Genomic DNA, 23,005 nt, shown 5'->3' on the forward strand with positions numbered 1-23,005 from the left:
AACTAGAAAACAATCGTTAATCGTGATTATGAGAGATCGTATTCCTGCAGGCAAGGATTGATTTATCCAGCCTCAGAAATAGAAACGTCCTCAGACAAATGTTGTACAGTTTGTTTGCTTTAAAGACGGGAGAAAAGCAGGAGAAGAATTAGACGCTATTATCCTCTGGGAGGCGCATGCAACTCCTCTATGAAATAACCCCTCTCCGCGTGCGTGCATGTATTTGCACGTGTGTGTTTGTGTGCCTGCTCTGGAGAATACTAATGAGTGCCATAGCCTGCACGGCCATGGTAATGAGGTTTGTCGCGTCCACGAGGTCTGGTAATATCAGAGAGACAGCAGCGCAGAAACTTAACTGTGTGTGATGAAGCATGCGCGCTGCGTTTGAATGTGTGTTACCATATGCTGGATCAATACTGGCCACAATAGTACAGATGAAATGGGAATGCCTGCCTGTGTTGTTTTATTATACATGGAGTTGAGTGGAAATAGATGGGGAAGGTGTGTGTGCGGCTTTGTGGGGAATTGTGTTGTGTCCATGGCGACAGCCTCTCTCTCTTTCTCCCTCTGTCAGTCCATTTCTCGCTCGCTCGCTCTCTTTGGTGACAGTTGACAGGTTTACCACAATAGAGCATTTGACTCTGCCTGGCTATCAGAGACAATCACAGCTTTCACTCCTTTCCTGTCTCCTCTCCTCTCCTCTCCTCTCGTTTCCTGTCTCCTCTGCTCTCCTCTCCTCTCTTTTCCTTTCCTCTCTCGTCTCCTCTCCTCTCGTCTCCTCTCCTCTCCTCTCCTCTCCTCTTCTCTTCTCTTCTCTTCTCTTCTCTTCTCTTCTCTTCTCTTCTCTTCTCCTCTTGTTTCCTGTCTCCTTTCCTTTCCTGTCTCCTCTCCTCTCCTCTCCTCTCCTCTCCTCTCTCTTCTCTTCTCTTCTCTTCTCTTCTCGTTTCCTGTCTCCTCTCATCTCCTTTCCTTTCCTGTCTCCTCTCCTCTCCTCTCCTCTCCTCTCCTCTCCTCTCCTCTCCTCTCCTGTCTCTTCTCCTCTCCTCTCCTCTCCTGTCTCTTCTCCTCTCCTCTCCTCTCCTCTCCTCTCCTCTACATTTAGCCCCCTGATAATTAAAATTGAATTAGCCATTTTGATATCACCCCCAGTCTTTCTGTACATCTCTCAGTTATCTGCGTTATGTCTCATTCCCCAATTTAAACGATTGTTTGCACATATTGGCTCATGCTCAAACCCTATCTGTTGGTATAGATTCCTGATACTTGTCTTCATTGTGTGTCATTGTGTGCTCAAACGTTCATCGGCAGCGTGCTGTCCACCCTCTGTGACTTTGCAGGGTTTTGTGTGTGCAGCATGGGCAGATTTGTCCTTTGGTATGGGTTGGATCATTTTGTGCCTTTTGATTAACTGCTGAATCAGCATAGCGGCTGCTCCACGTGCTTGTTGTCATTGTCCTGTTGTCCACAGAGACAGGTGGGCCAAGCGACAGCATTTGTCCTTTACTAGACTGGCATGAGTCAGTCAGAATGATAAATAATGGACTTGGTTGGCATTTGGCAGGGATGTGCTGTGCCATATAATTCATGATAATATTGCTAGTAATATTAATATAATGCCAATATTCCAGTTTGTTGCACACAGCAACAACAAGCCTGGCTGGAAGTGAAAGTTACTACAGCTTCCTGCGGCTCCGCAGTGGAGGAGTTAGTTCCAGAAATGGAAGCGACCTCAGTGGAGTAGAAGTGGCTTGTTAACAAAAGATCATCTGCACAACAAACTAATGTGTAAAAAAGAAATCACGGGCCACCCTAGCCATCCCTAGCAGTTGGTTTCCAGGATGATGTTGCCTGTTCTGTTATTAGGAGTTGTACGTACATTTCACAGTGTGGAGTCAGACATTTAGCAGCAGCTGGTATTTTACTTGAGGTCTTTTTACAGGTGGCGTTGTACCTGTGATGGAAGTTGAACTTGTGACTCTTCACTTATTACCTCCACCAGAGCGCCTGGCTGCATGCCAGGCTGGATATGCTGCTCTCTTAAAGGGTCAGCTGAGGACTTACTGCTGATGAGGTAATGCTACAGACTTGGCACCACAGTGCTGCGTCCTGTTATTAGTTTAGTGGATATGTAAAGAACATTTGAAAGTCACATGAAAAAAAAGGAGAAAAAAAAGACTGCACATTTAAGTCTTCTTGTGAACTGTGTGTGTCTGTGTGTGTGTGTGTGTGTGTGTGTGTGTGTGTGTGTGTGTGTGTGTGTGTGTGTGTGTGTGAGAAAGAGAAAGCAGAGGCAGAGCAGGTGTATATGTGTATGAAATAATACTTTGAAATATATGTAAATACTTTAATCTACACTGACCTCTAGTGGAGGCTGATTGAAGTTGCACCTGAACGTCCAGTGGCTCTGGTGAGCATCTCCTCATTAGTACATTTCCATTTTGTGATTCCTCTCTGTAGTCGAAGCCTTTCTCCTGCACCCTCACCTTTTGTTTTTCTTTCTGCAATTCAGACTCACTCCTGTATTATTTTGTAATTCTCTTTCCTCTCTTGCACTCTGTTGGTCTGTGTGTCTTCCCTCACAAACCTTCTTTCCTATTCTCTTTCTTCTCTCCCAGTCGGATTCCAGCCATCCAGCACCTGCTTGCTGGCACTGTGAAATTCAAAGTTCACTCAATCTGCATTGGATTCTTGGTATAAATAATACATTGTTTGTTTCGAACCCTGCATACAAGGCTGCTTTTGTACTCGCCTGTACTTGGAGTTGAAAATTGGAAATTTCCTACTATCTTATCCCTGTATCTCCTAACAGCTGTGTTGCTGTTCACTGTAGCTGCATATTGTTTGTATGCTGTGCTGGCCCACCCATGTCACTGTTCCACTTGTATTGTGTCTGGTTGTGGAGCATAATAGCATCTAATGCAACAACGCCAGTTTATAAGACATACTGTCGGAACACAAACGGCACATGAGTGAATGACATAAAGGGCCTCATTCAGACCAGCTTAGTCGTTAGTTGATTGTAGGCTGCCTTTACAATAGCAGCTAGATCATGTGGGGAAAACAACACATGCCTTATCAAAACAGGTGGCGCATGATGAGACGTGTTTGATTGTGTGTTTAGGCGTATATCCATGGATGAAGTACTCAGATCTTTTACTCAAGTAACAATACCACTGCGTAGAAATACTCTGTTACAAGTAAAAGTCCCATAAGTAAAAGTACATTGGTATTAGCATTGGAAAGTACAAAAAGTAAAAGTACTCATTATGCAGAATAGCCCATTTCAGAATAATGTTTATTCCTGTCGATGTATGGTTGCTGATTTATTAATGTGTGCTTGTGAATTTCCACAAGGGATCAATAAAGTCTATATTTGTTATTATCGTATACACTTATTGTATTATATTGTTGTGTATTATTACACATGCAAATAACTAAAGGTATCAAGTAGTGAAGTAAAAAGTGCAATATATGCTCTGTATTTTAATGGACTAGAAGTGTAAAGTAACAGAAAATGGAAATACTAAAGTAAAGTAAAGACACAAACAATTATGTGTGTGATTCCGCCCACAGAAGGAGGGGAAACCCGCCGGCGCCTCTGATAATCTCTGAATACAGCGTTCATGTAACACACACATGCTGAGCGGTGACCCTGATCCCTCACCTGTTTTGGGCATGTCGTTTTTTAACTCTGTGGCCATCCTGAGTGGCTCTGAGGACGGCATTAGAGGCTTTTATGCACTCGTCCTCATGTCAGTATTCCCTCTGTCTTTCTGGCTGTTTAAGAGGAAAGGTGAGTGGCACTTTCTCAAAGCAGCATTTTTTTTTTTGTATTTTTTATATTTAAGTTAGATATCCTTTTGTTATGTGTGTAATTGTTTGTATGCGTGTGTGTGTGTGTCCATGTCCATCAGTCTGTATGCAGATTATTTAAATCAATACACAGTCTCTTACTTGGACCTGCAGCGTCTCTGATCTTTGCTCCTTGTGCCCACTAGATGTCCCAGTCTAGCTTGCCCAGGATTTCAGAAAACATCACCTCCTCAAGTTTTCCAGTCAAACCGTCTCCCCCGTCGGGTTGTATTATGTCTGAATTGATCGTCAGTGCGGCTCAGCTCACAGTGATTCATGGAAACTGAGGGACTTCCACCTTGTTACTGATTTCAAACATGTTCTGTACGTGCATTCGAGCCCTTGAGGTGAAACTAGAGTGTGAGGGTGAATTCAGTGATCATGGCAAGTTTCTTGAGCTTTTTTCTGTTCTCAGACGGCATTTGCAATGTGTGTGTGTGTGTGTGTGTGTGTGTGTGTGTGTGTATTTGTGAGTTGCTGTCTCTTAAGAATGGCCGGTCAAGCCTTATTGAAGCAGAGATCGATAGTCATGTTCTCTAATTAGCATGTTCTGTGGATTAGAGAATATAGCATGCGAGGATCGATACAGCAAGACGCGGCCGTAGCAGCTTAACTGTCATGTAGTTTCAACCTTCATCACTGTGGTAAAATGTATTTTTATGTACTGCAAGATGAAAACACTGCAGGCTTGAGATCTGTCATAAATCCTTTTCTCTGCTACTTCAGGTTGCTGATAAAGCTGTGTCACATCGCCGATTCATAACCTCCCCCTGAGGCCTGAAGTTTGACTTATACAAACACAAGTCAATAAAGCCATTCACTTCAGTTTATCATAAAGCCCATGAACCCATCGGCACAAATATCAGCCCTTCACAGTTTAGCACCTATCAATTGACCAGCTTCCCTTCAGTGCTCACGTCTCAGAGCATCTCTTACAGTATATTTAGCAGCAGAAGAAATTTGGAAAAATCGATAGGAGCCTGAGAGGAGAGAGAGAGGGAGGAAGTCGGGTAATTTGTGTTTTGTGTTAGAGTTGAGTGACTCTGATTTTCTTATAGGGCACACAGGCATTAGAGTCAAGAGAGCAACCTCAGGCACTTTATATTTAAGGGACTGTGTGAAAGTTATGTGTTTCGGGAGAAGCACTAAATGTCCTCATTGTTTTTAACAACAGACCCTCCCTTTGACTTAAAATCGCCTTCCCAGTAATATTTCAAAATAATATAACCTGATGCTGCATTATATTATAACTTCTTCTCTGCTTTCTGTTGTGATGCAGTAGAAAGATGTGTACCTTGCTAGAAATAACATTCAATGATTAATGCGATGGATGTGTTTTTTGAATAAATGCCCCCGTGTGAACATACGAAAGTCAGACTTTTGATGTAGCTATTTCATCTCTTGCTGTGTAATACAATTCACAAGGAAAAGCTGAAATAAAATATAAATCTGAGGTAAGAAACGAAGGCCCTCTAACTGCCCTCCCTTTACTAAAAAAAAAACTATCCTCTGCTTTGTATGCTAGCTAAGAGCGACAGAAAGTACTGAAAGAATATTTTCAGAGCATGCTAGAATCAAAAATTTTCTTTCTGTTTCTTTTTTCTCTCCTTTTTTTTTAAGTCAAACATTAAGCAACAGAACACATAAAGTGTCCAGTTAAGAAGACCATCCAGATGAATTAGAAGCATTGAACAAATGTTGTATTTGTACACATCAGCACTGCATCCTGCTGCACTGTGGAGGCTGTAATGCACCACTGTCTGGAAGCAATAATGTCCTGTGGCCCTGTAGATGGAACAAAGGTGGAAGTGATACTATGCCTGTTTATTAGTTGTACCTGCACAGAGGATTTGTCAGAAGGTTATTTGCTCTCAATTATTGCTGGAGAGCTCAGAGTCGCTCAGTAAACACACCTGTTGCATTGAGTTTTTGAACAAGATTGAACTTTCAGATTGAGACAATATGACGAGTCATACAGAGTAAGTCTTGCCAACCTTGACCCTTAAAGAAGCGTAAATATGTGCCTGTTGTTTGTGTAAATTAAATAAAGAATAGAGGAGAAAGTAGGGGAGGAGAATAGCGAATGAGCAGAGGACACATCTGCAGGTCCAATTTTCCATGGTGACAGCCAGAATGAGGTGAAAAATCCTCCAGGAGGGGGGAGATGCTGGAGGGTAATAAAGAATAGATGCCTCTTTGCAGATCGCCACACAGAGGGATCTGACCTTAGTGGCTCAGGCTCTTCAGTTTGTCCTTCTTTTGTTCCTTCATGTTCTGTTTCTGTCTGTCTTCTCTTACTTCTCATTACTCTCCCCTGCCACCATGTCTCATGCAACAAGCTGCCTCGCCTCCTCTTTCCTTCCTCCCCCTGTCTCCCCTCAAATGACAACTCTTCAATAAATAACCGGGCAGAGAAATCATTTTTAACCAACAAGTCAGGCTCAGATTTCTTGTTCTCTCCCTGTCTCTGTCTCATGAGTGTGTGTGTGTATGTGTGTGTGGCTCAGTATTTCTTTGTTTACATTTGCCATGTCTGCAATCGGAGCTCAGCTTCAATACAGCCGGTATGCATTACTGCCACAGAGTGAGGAGAAATGGGTCTGCTCTGGCTTCGTGTCTGTTTGCCTTCCCACCGTATATGAGCAGAGTGGCATCGCGTGAGATTAGGTTCCCCGTCACCTTGTCTGACTCGTGTGTTTGTGTGCATGCGTGTGAGCAGACATTAAGGTTGCCCACACGGCTCCTCTGTGATGCTGTTTATGTGACAGATGTCTCCGTAATGAGGCATGCTGCCGCACAGCCCGGCTGAAAATGCAGAAGCAGGAATGTCAACAGAGAGAAACAGCGGCAGAAGTGGATGCAGACACAGCACATTTGTCAAACCCCTGCTGTCTCCAAACCTTTCCTCTCTCCGAAGAAAGAGGCAGGAAGGGATACACAGTGGGGGGAATAAGACAAAGCGGGAACATCACACCTTTTTCCAGTTCTGTTATTTTTGCAGCAAAAGGTGAAGCGATACCCTCACTGGGACTCGCGATGAGAGGGGCGGAATATCAGATGGTGGCTAAGAGAAGCAGCCTGCACCGAATCCTGTCCATGCTTTAAGTATCCCGACCTCACCTGATGACTGACAGACCATATTAACCATGTATGACACAGAAAATGACCAACTCACACAGTGTCTCCTTGGATGTGAAGGTGAACTTTGTGTTAGGGACTGTACAAAAATAAGTTGCTAAGCGGAAGTTAGTTTGACTTTTCTTTCTTATCCCATGTTGCCATACTTCAGTCTTCCCATGTGAGATTTAATGTATAGGAAATACATAATATAGTGACATCACAAAGATGACTTTTTTGTGTGCAACTGGTCATACTGGTTGCATTTTGCCATATGTAGAAGCCAACAATATGGTCTCTGTGTTCGGCGTCATTTTCATCATCATAATGAATTGCTAATAGTACCAAAACAAAAATATGGATCTTTTTGGTGATTTGATTTTATCTATAGCAAGAAGTGCATCATCAGGACCGTTACAACTATCATCTACTTCATAACATTAAGCAGAACTACGGCACTAAATTTTCCCACAGTCCCTTAATGAAACAGATTTTCAATCAAGAGCTGACCTCAACGGTGTGTGAAAAGGCAAGAATGACTGCGTAATCCGCCACTTAGCTGCTACCGCAAGGTGTCGTTTTCTCATTGTGATCGCAAAATCATTCACTATTGACTGTTCACTATTTTAGGGTTTTCTAATGTGTAAGACGGCAAAGCCAATCATTACCCAGGTCTTTAGTCTCATCCAGAGGTCGTCTCAAATTCATTATGGTGGTTAGCTCTTCGTTAGTAACCAGCAATTGTATGCTGCTTTTAATGCTGCACTTTGTGTCTGCTATATGATAAAAAAAAAAAATCTCACTAGACAACTACAGAGGCAAACATAATATCGAGCAACACAGGCCAAAAGTTTTCTTTCAACAGCTGGATGATCACCACAGTCCACCGCACCAGTAAATTCAGTATGAGCGATCGGCTCTGTGCTTTCAATACAAGTGATATTCAAGTCAAGTAACAGCGCTGCTTGAGTGTTATTCCCAGATTGTCCTCACCTGCTTCAGCTGTAGCTATTGAGTCACATTCACCAGTGTGTCAGGCACAATAACACCAGCATCAGCAGCTACTGTATGTATCTGTATGTATGTACATTACTGCATTTAGCTCCTATTAATCCTATCACCTTTTCTGCACCGAAGCCAAACGTCGTCTGCACATCGGGCTCTGATAGCGATTCATTTAAAAAGTTAATGAGACATTGCGTCGGCCGGCAGGCACGCGGGCTGCAAAACAGATGCAACAGTCTCCGAACAGCAAAATTGCGCGTCTGAGAGGGAGCTGGAATTCAGATGAACATAAATATATTTCCTTTCCATTAGTTAAATCTGGCTTTAAACGCTGTCTTCCAGTTACCTAGGAAACCACATTAGGCAAATCAATGGAGGTAATGTCACTGGAGGGGGAGGGCATACCTCAACTCTTTCACCCCTCCCCACCCCAAACAATCTCTGTCTCACTGTGTATGTTTGTGTGTGTGTGTGTGTGTGTGTGTGTGTGTCTGGCACACTCTCTCTCTCGGTTAGGCTTTCTCCCTCTCTCTCATTTTCTATGCCATCTCCCACTCATCCTCTCCCCCTCTCTTTATCTGCCGCCTCTCCCTCACTCACTCCCTCTTTTCCCCTCACAACACACACACACACACACACACACACACACTTCCTGACAACCTCTGCCAAAGGACTAGCAGGCGCAGCACATCCCAAGTTTCCATCACTCGACGAAGGCCTGGGAGAAAAAGGAGACAGGAGAAGAAAAGGGGGGAAAAAAGAAAACGTAAACTTTAGCCCAGGTGTTGTGACAGTCTGGAGCTCTGTGTTGCAGCCTGTAGCTCCAGCAGCATGGCCTCCTCCAGGAGATAAGAGGGGGATTTTTTTTTAACCATCAGTCTCAGGTTCGATTGGATCGTAGTGGATAAAAGTGAGCAAGTCGACGACGCTGCCGGGCTAAAGTTGGACGCAACTGCTCAGGTCGGGAGCAGCAGTACGGGTCTCGCGCTGGTGGCCGGACTCGGCCCGGCCCGCCACGACCTGGCTCGGTGGAGCAGCGCCGGGCGATGACAGACTGCGGTCTCCCAAGATGTTGAGTCTGGATGGCTTGGAGATGATTGCTGTGCTGGTGGTCATGGGTCTCTTCATCAAAGTCCTGGAGCAGTTTGGGATGTTTGAGCCCGTTGGAGGGGAAGGTAATGGATTTCTCTGACATTTATTGGTTTAATGACGCGACGGTCGTGGCAAGGGAAAAAAAGCGCGTTCACAGATTTTAAAGGTGGTGTGGGTGTGAGCATGAGCTGATGCTTTCATCTGCAGTGCCCATTCCCTCTGGTCCTGATTGGGCTGCAGTCCTGTCTCAGGGTTTGGGTTACTAGTGCAACAGTGGGCCATGCAACACTCCCTCCCTCTCTCTCCTTTTCTCTCTCTCACACACACAAGCATAAGAGTAACTTTAGCTGTGTGTGAGGCCTCCCTCTGCCCCTGGGGTGTGTGCTTTTACCCTTTAATCGATAACACTATGGACAGAGTGGGTCTGAGTGCTGTGTGGAGGCACTTGTCTCACTGAGGGAATGTCAGCCCTGCTCTCAGTACACTCATTAGCCTGTAGCCTTTGCATGGAGCTGTACCAAGAGGCTCATTTTCGTCGCTGCAGATCACAGATCAACATGTTCTGTATGTGCTGTAAAGTTTTTCACTCGATGTCACATCAGTGCGACGTGAAAGAGACAGAGCCTTCTAGAAACCCCTCATGAATCTCAGGTAAATCAGTAGTCGACCATGCTCCAAATTAGGAGGTCAGTGCACAGATTTAATGTTTCCCTATAACAAAATGAAGTATTTATCGAATGATGCTTTTATGCAATAGCTTGTGAATGAAGGGTTGATTGAAGAGGTCCTCGTCCTGCCCTGGCTCACCCCCAGGAGCTGTCAACACTACACAAGGCCTTGTTTGGCCTGTCTTATCTGGATGACCCATGTTTTGTCTCCCCTTAGTCCAATCTGCCTTACCTTGTTCACACTCGTTTATCTCTTCTCTCTTACTGACAACAGGAAAGATGGGATTCTTATCTTCATTGCTTTTTTTGTTTTTTTTCATTTGTTTTTTTTCCCCCCTCTGCTCATTTCCCAGAGTGTCCTGTACGCTCTGGACGTCTGGTAACAGTGGCACTCTGACGGGGTCTAATGTTTTCCTCTCATGAAAAGAATCAAGCACTTCTCCTCTCATTTTGGATCACGATGCACGAGGCAGACATGCAGTTTCGTTAAAAACACTGCATAGTTGAATTTGCTCTTGTAGATTCTTCTGGATGCCACACTATAAGAGACAGCCTCCATCCCTGATGCACCTGCTGGACTTCACCCAGTAGTCAAGGTGTGCCAACAGCTCCGTCATCTCATGAAAAAAAGTTCCTCTTAAAAACCTATAGTCTATGCTAATGCAGTCTGCATATGCACACACAAACACACACACATACACACTGGAGGCTCCATTTATACTCTCATTATACTCTGAGCGTCATTCTTCAGCATATTTCGACCATTCTTTATGGAAAATGGCAGACATAATAAGTGTATGTGTGTGTGTGCCAGCTCCCCTGTGAGTACTTAAGCTAATGAATTTTCTCTTTAATGGAGGAACTTAGTCCAGATGGCAGAACAACTTTATTACTCAGACTATCTGCAGAATCAAGTGCTCACTGGGGGGCTTGGAACCAATGCACACCCAGTGTAAGGCCATTTCAAATGTGCATGCCTCGCTAGTACGTGTGCTTTTTTCACATGGACAGCAACATATATACAACGTATTGACAATGTGATCACTCAGTTAATCTATCTCGGCCATGTTCTTGTGCAAAGCTGACACATCTTCACTTCCACTCATTTGTAGTCTGCCCTCCTTCATATTAATCCCTTGCTTCACTCCTCTGTGACACACTCTTTCATTCTGCCTGACCTTTCTACTGTTATAGTGGAGTCTTGTGTTGGCTGCCTGTGTGTCTTTCATTTACTTCTCTCGCAGGATATCGACCTGTGACGTCAGTTGACTTGACAGCAGTTAGTAGCTGGTTGCCGGTTGTGTGTGCACACCCCCTTTAGTTTTTGCATGACAAAAATAACAGAAAACTGAGGAATTGTTGGACGGTAGTTGAAAGGTGCATCTCTGATTTTCCACCAATGGAAAGAGGGAAAAAAACAAAACAGATATAATATTAATTGTGGTTGAAATGCCCTCTCCTCTTGCTCTTGCCAGATTCATCTTGCCAGACTCATACTGAGTCATTTTCTGGTGACACAGAGCGAGACAAGTAAAATAAAGAGACTGTGAGACTCCCATTACTTTAATGAGCTGTGCTGCTGACCTTCCGCTGATTAAACACGCACGCACGCACGCACACACACACACACACACACACATGCACACACGGCAGGCACATAGTTGTGTGATCACTTCAGAAAGTGAAAAAGGGAGGAAAAAAGAGACAGAGCTGCATGTGTGTGAAGAAGATCCACAAACTATCTGCGGGGTGCACTGAGGTTTACAAGGCTCTGATAGATTTAAAGCTAATGGCTAATGGCTGGAGCGTGTTCTTTAGAAGCTTATGAGGTGGAAACTGAAGATTTGTACGATGGGATATTCTGGCCTGAGCTGGATGGCGGCGTGCCTGAGAAAGGAGTTTGTAACAACACAGCGGTTTCCTCCACTTTCCCTCTAAAAACATTCCCTGGATAGAATTTGTTGACTTTAATTCACTAAAGATACGCATGAAACCTCTGCCCAAGTGTTTGCCAGGCACAAATACCTCGTTTTATTTTCTCCCACCTGTTCCATGTGCTGCAGTGAGCTGTGAAGCTCCTGGTCACTCACGGGCATGAAAGTTATGGCATCTTGCCATATGCACCACAGTCTCTTTCAGCCTCTGATTTTAGAATAAATTGAGCTAGCGGTGAGTTTGATGACGTCCTGGATGTCAGGGACATGTTCCAGTGCTGCTTCATCACTTCCAAAAGGCTTTTGATAGTGTTATGTGTCTCCTTGCCTTCATATCATCTCATATCTGATTTAGCAGCGGGACGTGAGCCATACGTCAAACGAGCCTCCAGAATCGAATCCTCTACGTTTCACAGTGATGTTTTACCTTGCTCCTCCTGTTTCGTTTACATCAGGCCCCGGGAAATTTGATGTGAGTTTATGATTCTGTGGCACACGGTTGAGAAACAATGTGAATATTGTTTAGTTTAGAGTCCTGTGAAGGATCCGAGGACAGATCCAGGGATCTGGACTCCGGGATATTGCATGAGGGCATCGGCCAATACGGAATATCAAGAATATAGATTCTGGAATTACGCTGTTTTTGATCATAAAGACATTGCAGTCATTGCTCCACCTGCAATGCAATAGAGCAGACTGTTGTCTGTTGTTTGACTGATGTATGTCTTTATCATATACAGAGATTGTCAGTGGAGGAACCTAATTGATTTTATCATAAGTAAAATTGTTGCCATGCTAGCAGCTTTGATCTATGAACATGCAGTGTCTGTCATTCAGTCCATCACTGTGGTCCGGGGATTCAATTCAACGATTGGATGAATTGCCATGAAATTTGATACAGATGTTCAAGGTCCTTACAGGATAAATTGTAACCATCATCTGGCTTTGCTGTAGTGCCACCAGTCACATTTTAATAAACTCTCAAAATCTACTGTATGGATCAGTCAGTTTGGTCCCAAGAAGATGAAGCCTGATGACTTGCTGACCTCTTGACTTTTGAGGGTGGCATTTTTGTTTTTTACTGAAATATCTAAACAATAGGATGGATTCATGTTCCCCAACTCTGGTGATCCCCTGACCTTTCCCCTGTCATAATCAGGTCCAATTTTTGATTTGTCCAATATTTCAGTTTACTACCAAATACCTGCAAAACTGATATGTTTTTAGTGCTTCTTAGTGAATGTTAGCATGCTAACACACTAAGCTTAACATACGTACCAATCATGATGTTAGCATTCTCTTTGTGAGCATGTTAGCATTCTGATGTTTGCAAAGCGCTGCTTGTACGTCTGTGTCACTGTGCCTTTCTTTAAAAAGTCTGCTTGAACTGGAGAGCCTGTGGATGAAGTAAAAAATTTCCTGCAATTCATTCATGAATTAGACAAACATGATTGTCCTCATTGAAAATGCTGTGTTGTTTAGTATTACACCATAATGATGTGTGTGCATGTGTGTGTGCGTGCATATTTGTGTGTCTATGGCAAGCACCCAACTTTCAGTTCCATCATGGAGCAGCATCCTTTTGCTGTATAATACACAATATAATAAGGCTCAGCAAATCATTTTTCTTGCTTAAGAGGTTATTTTGCTATGATCAGCACAGTGTGTGTGTGTGTGTGTGTGCATGTGTGCATGTGTGTGTGAGGGAATGAGACAGTATGAGGGAGGGGGATAAGTGCAGGTAAATTGCTTGGCGGTCAACAGAGGACCTATTTATGTCACAGGCACGCACACCCTCATTGTAATTGCCCTTCAATAGATAGACACGCTAATGGGGGATGCAGTGTTTGTGTGTGAGTGCATGTGAGTGTGTTTGCTGCCCATTTAGAGTCAGCTACACACTCTGCAGGCTTCTGAACACATTATAGCTGTCAAATCTAGTGTTATTCTATAGCCACCTAGTCGTGCCTCAGCCTCAAAACAAATAAGAAATGTCACCTGAAGGCTTAGGATTTTTACAAAAATGAATTGTTGTTTTTCAATTACCAGCCAAGGTGTCATGATTCCACTCTTTTGGAGAAAGGTAAAACAAGGGCAGGTGCACAGAGGCTGTAGCTTCCATCAGCGGCTTGGACAACAAGTGCCCTGGTTGTGGCAAACTTTATAAAAAGTAATAAAACTGCAGTGAGTGTGGGGGAGACTGTCCTTGTCGTCCTTGTCTGAGGCTCTTTCTCTCTATCTGGCCCTCTGATGGCTGGCCAGCTAGAGGATGAGAGCACGGGACACAGGAGGATCAGACAGAGGATATTTAATACACAACTCTCCATCCTCTGCCATCCCTCTCTCCCCACTTCCCTCTCTTCTGTCTGTATCTGTCTGCTTCTTTCCTCTGGCTCTCCTTCCCTCAATATGATTATAGCTGTGTGTGTGTATGTGTGTGTATGTGTGTGTGAGTGTGTGAGAGAGAGCGAGTGGTATTTGTATGGCAGGTGCTCTGTGGATAAAAGAACAGAAGTTGTTGACGTTCAGCTGCTCTTCCTCTGACACACGTCTGCAGAAAGATGATAACATTGAGAATAAACTGAAAAATTCACACACACACACACACACACACACACACACACACACACACACACACACAGACCTGTCCTTGAAAATATCCGTTGCTAACATATTATAGTTTGACAGATTTGCATTAACACAGCTTAGCCTTGTGTCTGAAGAGCTTTTCCTGAATGCAGCTTAACCCATAAATGTTTCGGCAGTTTTGAATGTCACACTTGATTTTCTGTGTATGATGATCCAGCAAATTGCAGGCATAGGACCAAATCATATTACATATTTATATTACACATATATGGCAGAATAGAACGAATATGTAGCTGTAGCGAGACCAAAGCAGCAACGCCTAAAAGGATCGTGTGAAGCCTGAATATGTAAAGTCTATCAGCATTTTTTAGGATGACCAGCAGTGCCTATAGATATTGCTTGTTGTTTGTGTGAAATAAGTACATTTATTCAAGTTCTATATTTAAGTACAATTTTGAGGTACTTTACTTGAGTATTTCTGCTTCTTCATGCCTCTGCTCCGAGACAATTTAGTTATAGCCACACATGATTTATTATTTATTAAATCCATTAATCATATCAAATATGAATATAGACATAAATAACAAGTAAGAATAAAGAAGAACAATAAACATAGCAAAATAGAAATTGAAAATGGTCTCTCAATGATGAAGATGAAGTCATGGTGTCAAATTAAACTGAACGCCAAGGAAAACAGGTCTGAAAGCCTCTGGCTGGTCGACCTCGGTGCTCTGACTGGACTTCTGCACATTTAAGATCTTAATCTTTAACTCAGTCCTGAAACAGACAGGAAGCCGGAACAAAATACAGGCGTTCATTTTCTTTTTTAATACAAAGCATTATTAATAAATGCATTATGATGTATTGTTATTGATTATGTCGCCCAGTATTAAAAGTAATTAAAATGAGCCCCGCAACACAGCTGCAACCTTAAAGCGATGCTTGCTATTATATAATATATACTGCATTATTCTGACAGGGGTCACTCTGCATAATACATAGTGCTTGCATTCTGCACAGTACAAAAAAGTACTTTTGGTACTTTATATTTTGATGCTCATACTTCTGCACTAACATTTTGAATGCAGAGCTTTCACTTGAACTTTACTTCACGTACGATAGGTGTGCTATGCTGTGGTCATACATAAGTAATGCTTTTTGCACAGTGCAGTGCCCCATAAGCTGCCCTACATTCCATAAATGGTTATAATTTAAATCTGACTGACATGATAAACTGATTTTAATCTTTACCAGGGTTTGGAGCTGTTTTTACTATGAATGAATCATGACTTTTTGTTCCCCGGTGCCTCGCTGCCCTGTCCCTCAGACAGCCCAACACTGGCTCTGCTGTTCCCATAAAGCCATTTCATGACTAATAAGAATAAGGATGTTCTAATATAGTAATGTGTAAATGTGCAGACCCACAGAGACGACAGGCACAAGCAAAGTGGGGTTTTTTTTGTTGTTGTTATGTAGTTGTATCTCTCTCTCTCATACACACACACACACACACACACACAGCAGTAACAAGGGCACACAAGCCTTGCAGCAGGATTCACCAGGATAAAACATTTATGTCGGGCAGACAGTGGCTATTATTCACCCTGTTTTACAACAACAGAGGGAGGCTACAGGCTGCTGTCATTCTTCCATTGATTTAACTGTCAGTTTGATCTTCATTCATGGCTGGATCCCAATAAGCATTTAGGGTAACTTTCCTGTGCGCTGCTGCCGGCTGGTTGAGTTTTACTCTATGTTCAATGTTTCCCTGTCTTTTGTTCCAATATCGTAATGTTTTCTTTGGCTGGAAAACGGTGTTAGATTGCTCTGTAATACAATTGCCATGACAGTAATTTCCCTTTAAGATTTGTTGTAGTGGTCTTCTTACAAACATCTTTCAACAGATGAAAGCAAGACTTCAGAGAGCTGAGAAGGTTGGTTTTTTTTTTTCCTTTTTCCCTGCAGTATCGATCCGCTCAGGATGCTTACCTGATTTGGCTCCTGGCAGGAAAGAGCAGAGTGTTTATGATTTGATGGAAATTAGTTTAGAGGACTGTTGTGAGCAATGCAAACCCAATATAGATTGACTGCTTCATACCACTCAAAAACACAGGATGCATTTTGAAAGGCATAAATGCAGTTAGGTGCCAGAAAAGAAGGTTCAAAGTCTAACAGCTTTTCATGCTTTTGTCTGCTATAGTTTGATCTGAAACACTGTCGCAATAGCAAACAAGAGTGTTACTATCCCTCTCAGTGTTTTGTGTGTGTGTGTGTGTGTGTGTGTGTGTGTGTGTGTGTGTGTGTGTGTGTGTGTGTGTGTGTGTGTGTGTGTTGGAAATTGTTAATGGCTTGTGATCTTTCATTAGGCTCACACGGTTAGTCGGGTCTCTGGAGGTGAATTTTAATGAAGGACAATAACAGAGAGCCAGACAGAATAGCTAGAGGTGAACTGCACTTTTGTGTAGGGTTGCTAGCCAAATGTCTTTGGTTGCACTGCCCTCTTCAGGTGGAAAAGTTAATTACTGCAGTACGAGTTAGAGAAGGTCAGAGGTGTTCAGCCGTGTGTTCCAGCCTAAAAAAAGAAGAAAAATCTTATTTTGTGTCACACCCAGTGTTGAGAACAACTTTTAGGTCATTACAGAGAATTTGGGAATTTCTGGGAAATTTTATAAACATGTCATTTAGTTTCTGCATGAGAAAAAGTCTAATGTTAACCAATAAGGACGGACAAAAACATAAATTATGCTCTGTTTCGGGTCAGTATGATTCATTTAAAATTATTACAAAAAAATTCCAAATTAATATCTTTGACTGTCATAATGCTTGTCTTATTTTCTAAAACGAACATTTATTTGGTTTTAAGTTGTTGATTATGGTTGTAAATGGTCGCAAGTCACAAATAATCTAATTTCAGTATAGATGATGTTTCTGTACACAGAAATAATCCATTACGTCTCAAATGAGAGAACCTCTCTGATCTCTCCGTCTCACCTGATTGTGTGCATTTTCTAAAGAAATCTGTTCATTAGCACCTCTGAAGTTTATACTGAAAGGATTCGGCCTCAGTAGAATGAATCTGTTTTTGTCCCACATCACAGTTTTAAAAATATCCTCAAAAGCTAATGATCTATGCAAATGGATCTCTGCTTTCACTTATCTAATTGGAAATACACCACCCAATTTTGAGCACCATTTGTCAATGACCTCCTCTGTGTCTCCTTCGCTGCACGCATACACACACACACACACACACACACACACACACACACACACACCCCTCTCTCTCTCTTAGACATTTTAATCAGTTTTGAGAGGAATAATTGCCCAGGTAGACATCTAAATATGGAGGTATTTCAATTACTCTGTGTCTGGCTTCAGGCAAAATATGCCTCAGAGAGACTAATCAACTAAGACTGATTAACGTTACATTTTATTCCAATCTGAGTGTGTGTGTGTGTGTGTGTGTGTGTGTGTGTGTGTGTGTGTGTGTGTGTGTGTGTGTGTGTGTATAAAGGTGTCAACATCTACCATAGACGAGCATTCAGGCTACTGAATGTCCATCATTATTTTAATATTGGACATCTCTTCGGATGGATTACAGATGTCGTTTTCCTGGCCGCATAATAGTTAAGTCTAAAATAAGCTCCTGTGGTTCATCTGTGATTTCTCACCATGAAGGAACCTCACTGCCCTCACAAGAGAGGAGTAGAGGTCAAGGGGGAAGAGCGTCTGAGGAGCTTTTCTGGAAGCTGTTTAGTTTCTGTTAACCGCTGCTAATTAGGAATCAAGCACACTCACAATTTCCAACTAAATAATTCTAGCTAGCAAAATTTTCTATGAGCAATGTTTTTACCTAATTTTGATATCAACAGAAGCTTCCCAGTGTCACATATTTGGTGATTAGCAAGTCTAAAGATGTGTAGATGCTGTGTTTGGTTGATTTTTAGTCTTGCTAATGGGTTTGCAGGGATTGCAGTGTCGGTTTGTCTCAATAGATTGCCATGAAATGTTGCATAGATATTCATGCACCCCAGGAAATGTCTCCTAATGACTTTGATGAACTCCTGACTTTTCCTCTAGCGCCACCATGAGGTTCACATATGTGCTTTTAAGTCAAACATCTACACAGTCATTGAATGGACCGCCATGAACGTTTGCATTCCCTTCAGGATGAATTGTTCTTTATGATTCCTTTACTTTTCATATAGCGCCATCATTTGTTCAAAGTTGTAATTAGTCTCAATGCCAGCATCACCATGTTAGCATTGTGTACACATTAGCATTTAGCTCAAAGCACTACTGTGCCAAACCCCAGTCTCACATGTAGATTACATCATTTCCATTCCAAAAGCATGACCGTATTTCAGTTTGAAGCAGCCCCTAATGAATGCCGACATGTGTGGTCATTGAAATGAAACAGAGCTTAAGTGTAACCTTGATGACCTCTCAACCAAATTTATCCCGCTGAAATGTTACAGTAACCTACACGTCTAGACGTCTTTTGACCCGCAAGTCAACAAATCAATGCACATAGGGCTGCAATCAGTGAAGTCAGCTCAAATTTATGTTACCATTATTAGAAGCAACCGCAACAACAGTGGCAAGTTCAGAAGTCAGTGGCTTACGATATTCCTGCAATCAGAGAGCCGTCACAGTGTTTTTGTTCATTTGCAATATATTGATCTTGCATTTCTGTCTCGGTATATGACAGATCTCCAAATGCTTTATCTAAGCGGTAATGACAGATCGGCACGACCAGCCTTAATCTCTCACACTTTGATCCTTGATCTGATTCTCTCGCTGCAGACTGCGTTTGAGAATTTACTGGCCTGAATGTGTCACTTTTAGGAATTTATGTAGCCTGTTTAATTACTCGTGCCTGTAAATGCATGCAAAATATAGTGTAATGAAATGCTTTATGTAGATGAGATATCTCTCCAGACAACCAGCTGTGAAGTAATTCATTTCATTTATTCAGTTAATGACCATTTTTCTCAATTATGTTCTCTTTATTAATCCCAATTTACATGATTGTAAAGGCCCGTTTGTGATAATGTCTGATTCTTTAGTGCCATTAGAAGCCCTTTTATGTCTCCCTTATTGTATTTTGAGCGCTCGACTGCCGCAGTTTACTCTCACATTAAATGACAGTGATTGACGATTGCACACTTAGAGCCGTTTTGTTTACGAAAGAGCACGAATCTGCCTCTGATTAAGTGTCGGTGGTTCAGTCTCACAAGGCTGCTCTAAGTTGTGTGCTCCCCGAGGCTCGGCGGCTGTACTGCGGCTCTAGGTCTCATTTTGACTCTGAGAATCATTAATCACATGAGAGACAGATCAAGCCCTCTGTAAACCTCCCCGTCTCCCTCAGCTTCCCTCTCCATCTCCTGGTCTCTTTCTGTCTGGCGGTGAGCCGACCAGCTCGCAGGCACAGACAGACGCATGCATATATACAATCTGCACGACAGAATGGTGCTTTTAAAGTGCTATGGACTTAAATATTCCCTGTCTCCACCCTCAGTTTCCTGTAGATCACTCGCTTCGAGTTTTTGATAAGAGGGTGGTATTGAACGTTGAGTGGAGGATGAAAGTGATGGAGGACTTTGAAGCCAAGGGGTGTCACTTTCCACTTTTGTTGAAGTCTAGCCATTTCTTATTTAGGGATGCACTGATCCAACTTTTTCTCTCCCCAATACCAATTCCAGACACCGTCCTCCCGAGAAGAACAAAAGCATCAGTCATGTCGGCAAATGCCCCAAAACAACATATATTCACGTTTGAGCGACAAAGCAGCACTAGTTTTGTTTTTTTTTTAAAGTCCTGTTGAAGGAGTCACAAAGTAGCACAACATTGATACAGACACACAAAGTCTACAAAGGGAGGAAGTCAGGGTGGATGGGTGGCTTAACAAAAGGTCAGGCCGTGAGTCACATGACCATTGTTCCAAAAGTCCACATTCTGTCTTTTAGCCATGAGCTGGAAACTACCCTTACCTTAACTAAATAATTTGCACCAAAACTATACTCTTTCCCAAACCCTGAACAACTTGTTTTTGTGCTTAAACCTAAACACACCTCTTCTACAGTGGTTGTGGGGAGGTGGGCGGCAGACAAATGATGTCATTCTGTAGGGAGGGCCATCAAATTAGAAAACGTGCCGTTCTGGATGGACAATGTACTGTATTTGGTGTTTATGTTGAAGGGCTTTTTGCAATTCCAGTACTAGTCTACTTTTCCCCAGATTTAAAACCTGTATACCTCACTTCAAGGAAATCATTAGAATCATTTCTGTGAAGGATATAAGGCCAGAGGTCGCGGTGGCACTAAAAATGACCTAATGACTGAAACTGCCAACAGAAAAAAACTTATTTTTCATAATGACACTGACAAAGAAACTGTGTTTAACGTGTGTCGTTCATTAACAGTGATAAGGTAGGGATCAGGGTAAAAACCGATGTGGAGCTCATCACATCCTGCTTAGAATGATAATTTCCTCAACATTATGGGCTAAGAGGGCTGTATCCTGTTGCATTTAGCGTAATGCCACCTTTGTTTCCTGCTGCACTGAAAGGTTAAAAGGGCTAAATCTGTCATCCTACACATGACCCCCTCCCATACATGTTGTTGAATCCCATACAGGAAGCCTAAAAAAGATTCCACCCTCCTAGATCCTATTTTGTTTAGTTTCTCTGTTCCAGTTCTTTAGAGATTGTGTGTCTGTGGTAGGATGTCAGTGTGCCAGATGTGACATCACATGTATCCCATCCCAACTGAAATGTCCCCCCCCCTGTGCTGGATTGCATATGCAGTACATGTTATAGCCAGATTTCACCTCCGGGCAGCGTGTTTGTGCGTGCACGTGTTTTACGCTCAGGGGAGATTGCCACATCTGTGAGTCTGTCCACAGTAGCCGCTGGGTCAGGCGCTTCGCCTCTCTGTCGTCACGGCCTCCCTCCTCCTCTCCGTTAGTCGTTCTCTGCGTCTTCTCCTAATTTTGTCCTTCATTTATCCCCTACTTTTTGTTTTTATCATTTGTTTTTGGATTCAGTCCTCCCTGGTTGCCATTATTTCCTCCCTTCCATTCCATCATGCCCCTCCTTTCCCCACCTCTCTTCTTACATCATCTCCCAATTCATTCTTCCCATCTGTCTTCTGTATGTCCCCCCGCTCCGTCTCCCCTCTTAACCCACAAGTAGTACTCCCCCATCCTTTCCCCTCCTTCCATTCCCCCTCTCCCTCCTCTTTCCTCCCCTCATTCAGTCCCATCACTGACCCAATTAAACATGGGGAGGGACACAGCAGGAGGAGAGTGACGGAGGTAAGGCGAGAAAAGAGAGGGAGAGGGAGGACAGGCAGAGAGTACAGGGAGAGTTTGAGAGTCAGTAGCTGGAAAAGCAGAGAGAGTCAGAAAACAATTGCCGCCAACCTGCCAGGACACACATGAATTGTCCGAACTTCACCTGGAACTTAAACAACCTTTGACAGCCTCGGAGGCGGCGGGGGTGGAGCAGCGAGTCGACAGCCCTGCTGCCACGCACTTACCGTTCTAGATGAAGAAACGAGGAGAATAACAATCTACCTTCGGTGAGGAAAGCGGGCGGGGAGCCGTGCGGAGATAGGATGGCCAAATATCGGCATATAGAGGGAGACTGAGAGGAGGGACTGAAGAGACGAAGACGGTGCATTCCTGGTTGGAGCTGAGGGGGGGGAACGTAGTTGCCCCGGGGCAAGAGAAAGATTCTTGTTGAGAGATACAGAGAGAGAGAGGAAGGTGGGAAAGGATGCATCTGTTCTTCCAAGACAAGTGGGAGGTGGAGGGGCTGCAGACTGTGGGGATCCTCCTGGTGGTCTGCAGCTCCCTCAAACTGATGCACTTTCTGGGGCTTATCGACCTTTCCACGGCAGGTAAGACAAATGGTAAGAGAGCAAGAGAGAGGCGCCGAGTGAGAAGTCGAAATGATGAATATGGTGAGGGGACATTAGGAGGAGAACACTCAGCTGGAGGGGGGGGGGGGGGGCTGGGGGGGTGTTGAGGGGTGTCTCCATATGTGTTTGTGTGTGTTTCTGAAGTGTTCATTAGGGTTAAACATCAGAAAGTAGTTGGCCTAATTTCTTCACTGTAAATAGCTGTCATGTTTGTCACATCTATTTATGGTCCTGTGTGTGTGTGTGTGTGTGTGTGTGTGTGTGTGTGTGTGTGTGTGTGTGTGTGTGTGTGCGTGCTTATATGTGTGTATGGTTTTGTCTGAGACTGAAATGCTGAAGTAATCATATCTTTCTAAACTTAAATATCCGTGTATAATGTTAAAACTTTGCTGTATTCATGACACAAAGGAGATTCAAAACTTCCAAACAAAAACATTTGAATGAAGAATTCAATTCCGAAATCCAAGTCCACATCTTAACGTGGGCCCATCCGTCCTGAGAAAGAGACATATCTGAAATTCACCATTCTACACTTCCTACATCTAAAGGCTTCATTGTCTTTGCTTAAAGGGGCACCCCACCGATTTTGCGCACCAACATCAGTTTGCTCGTCATTAAGAGTTGTACAGTATCATGTCTTCTGTGAATGGAGAGCTTTCCAAAGTCTGAAAAGACTAAATAACCCTGGTGATGTCATCAGGGTTATCTAAGCGTAGACAGCAAGAAAAAGGGGGGTACTACATGCAACTGGAATCAAACTGGATGGAATTCGCCTTATCCAAAGGCCACCAGGACACCTTGAGGCCACACATTTTTAATAGAA

General features: G+C 43.2%; 1 protein-coding gene across 6 annotated transcripts in view; it reads left to right on the top strand.

Moving 5' to 3' along the window:
* The window catches only part of LOC121613631 (Kv channel-interacting protein 2-like), an 85,588-nt gene that overhangs the window by 56,794 nt on the left and 5,789 nt on the right, over positions 1–23,005 (top strand). The window contains exon 1 of one of the 6 annotated variants that reach the window (XM_041947146.1): positions 9,044–9,149. The exons of the other annotated variants lie outside the window; for them this stretch is intronic. Within the exon in view, the coding sequence (XP_041803080.1) occupies positions 9,044–9,149 (106 nt within the window). Of the gene's footprint in view, positions 1–9,043; positions 9,150–23,005 lie in introns of those variants that run through there. 6 annotated transcript variants of the gene reach the window in all.

Source organism: Chelmon rostratus, chromosome 11 (genome assembly GCF_017976325.1).
Source record: "Chelmon rostratus isolate fCheRos1 chromosome 11, fCheRos1.pri, whole genome shotgun sequence".
Taxonomy (NCBI): Eukaryota; Metazoa; Chordata; class Actinopteri; order Chaetodontiformes; family Chaetodontidae; genus Chelmon; species Chelmon rostratus.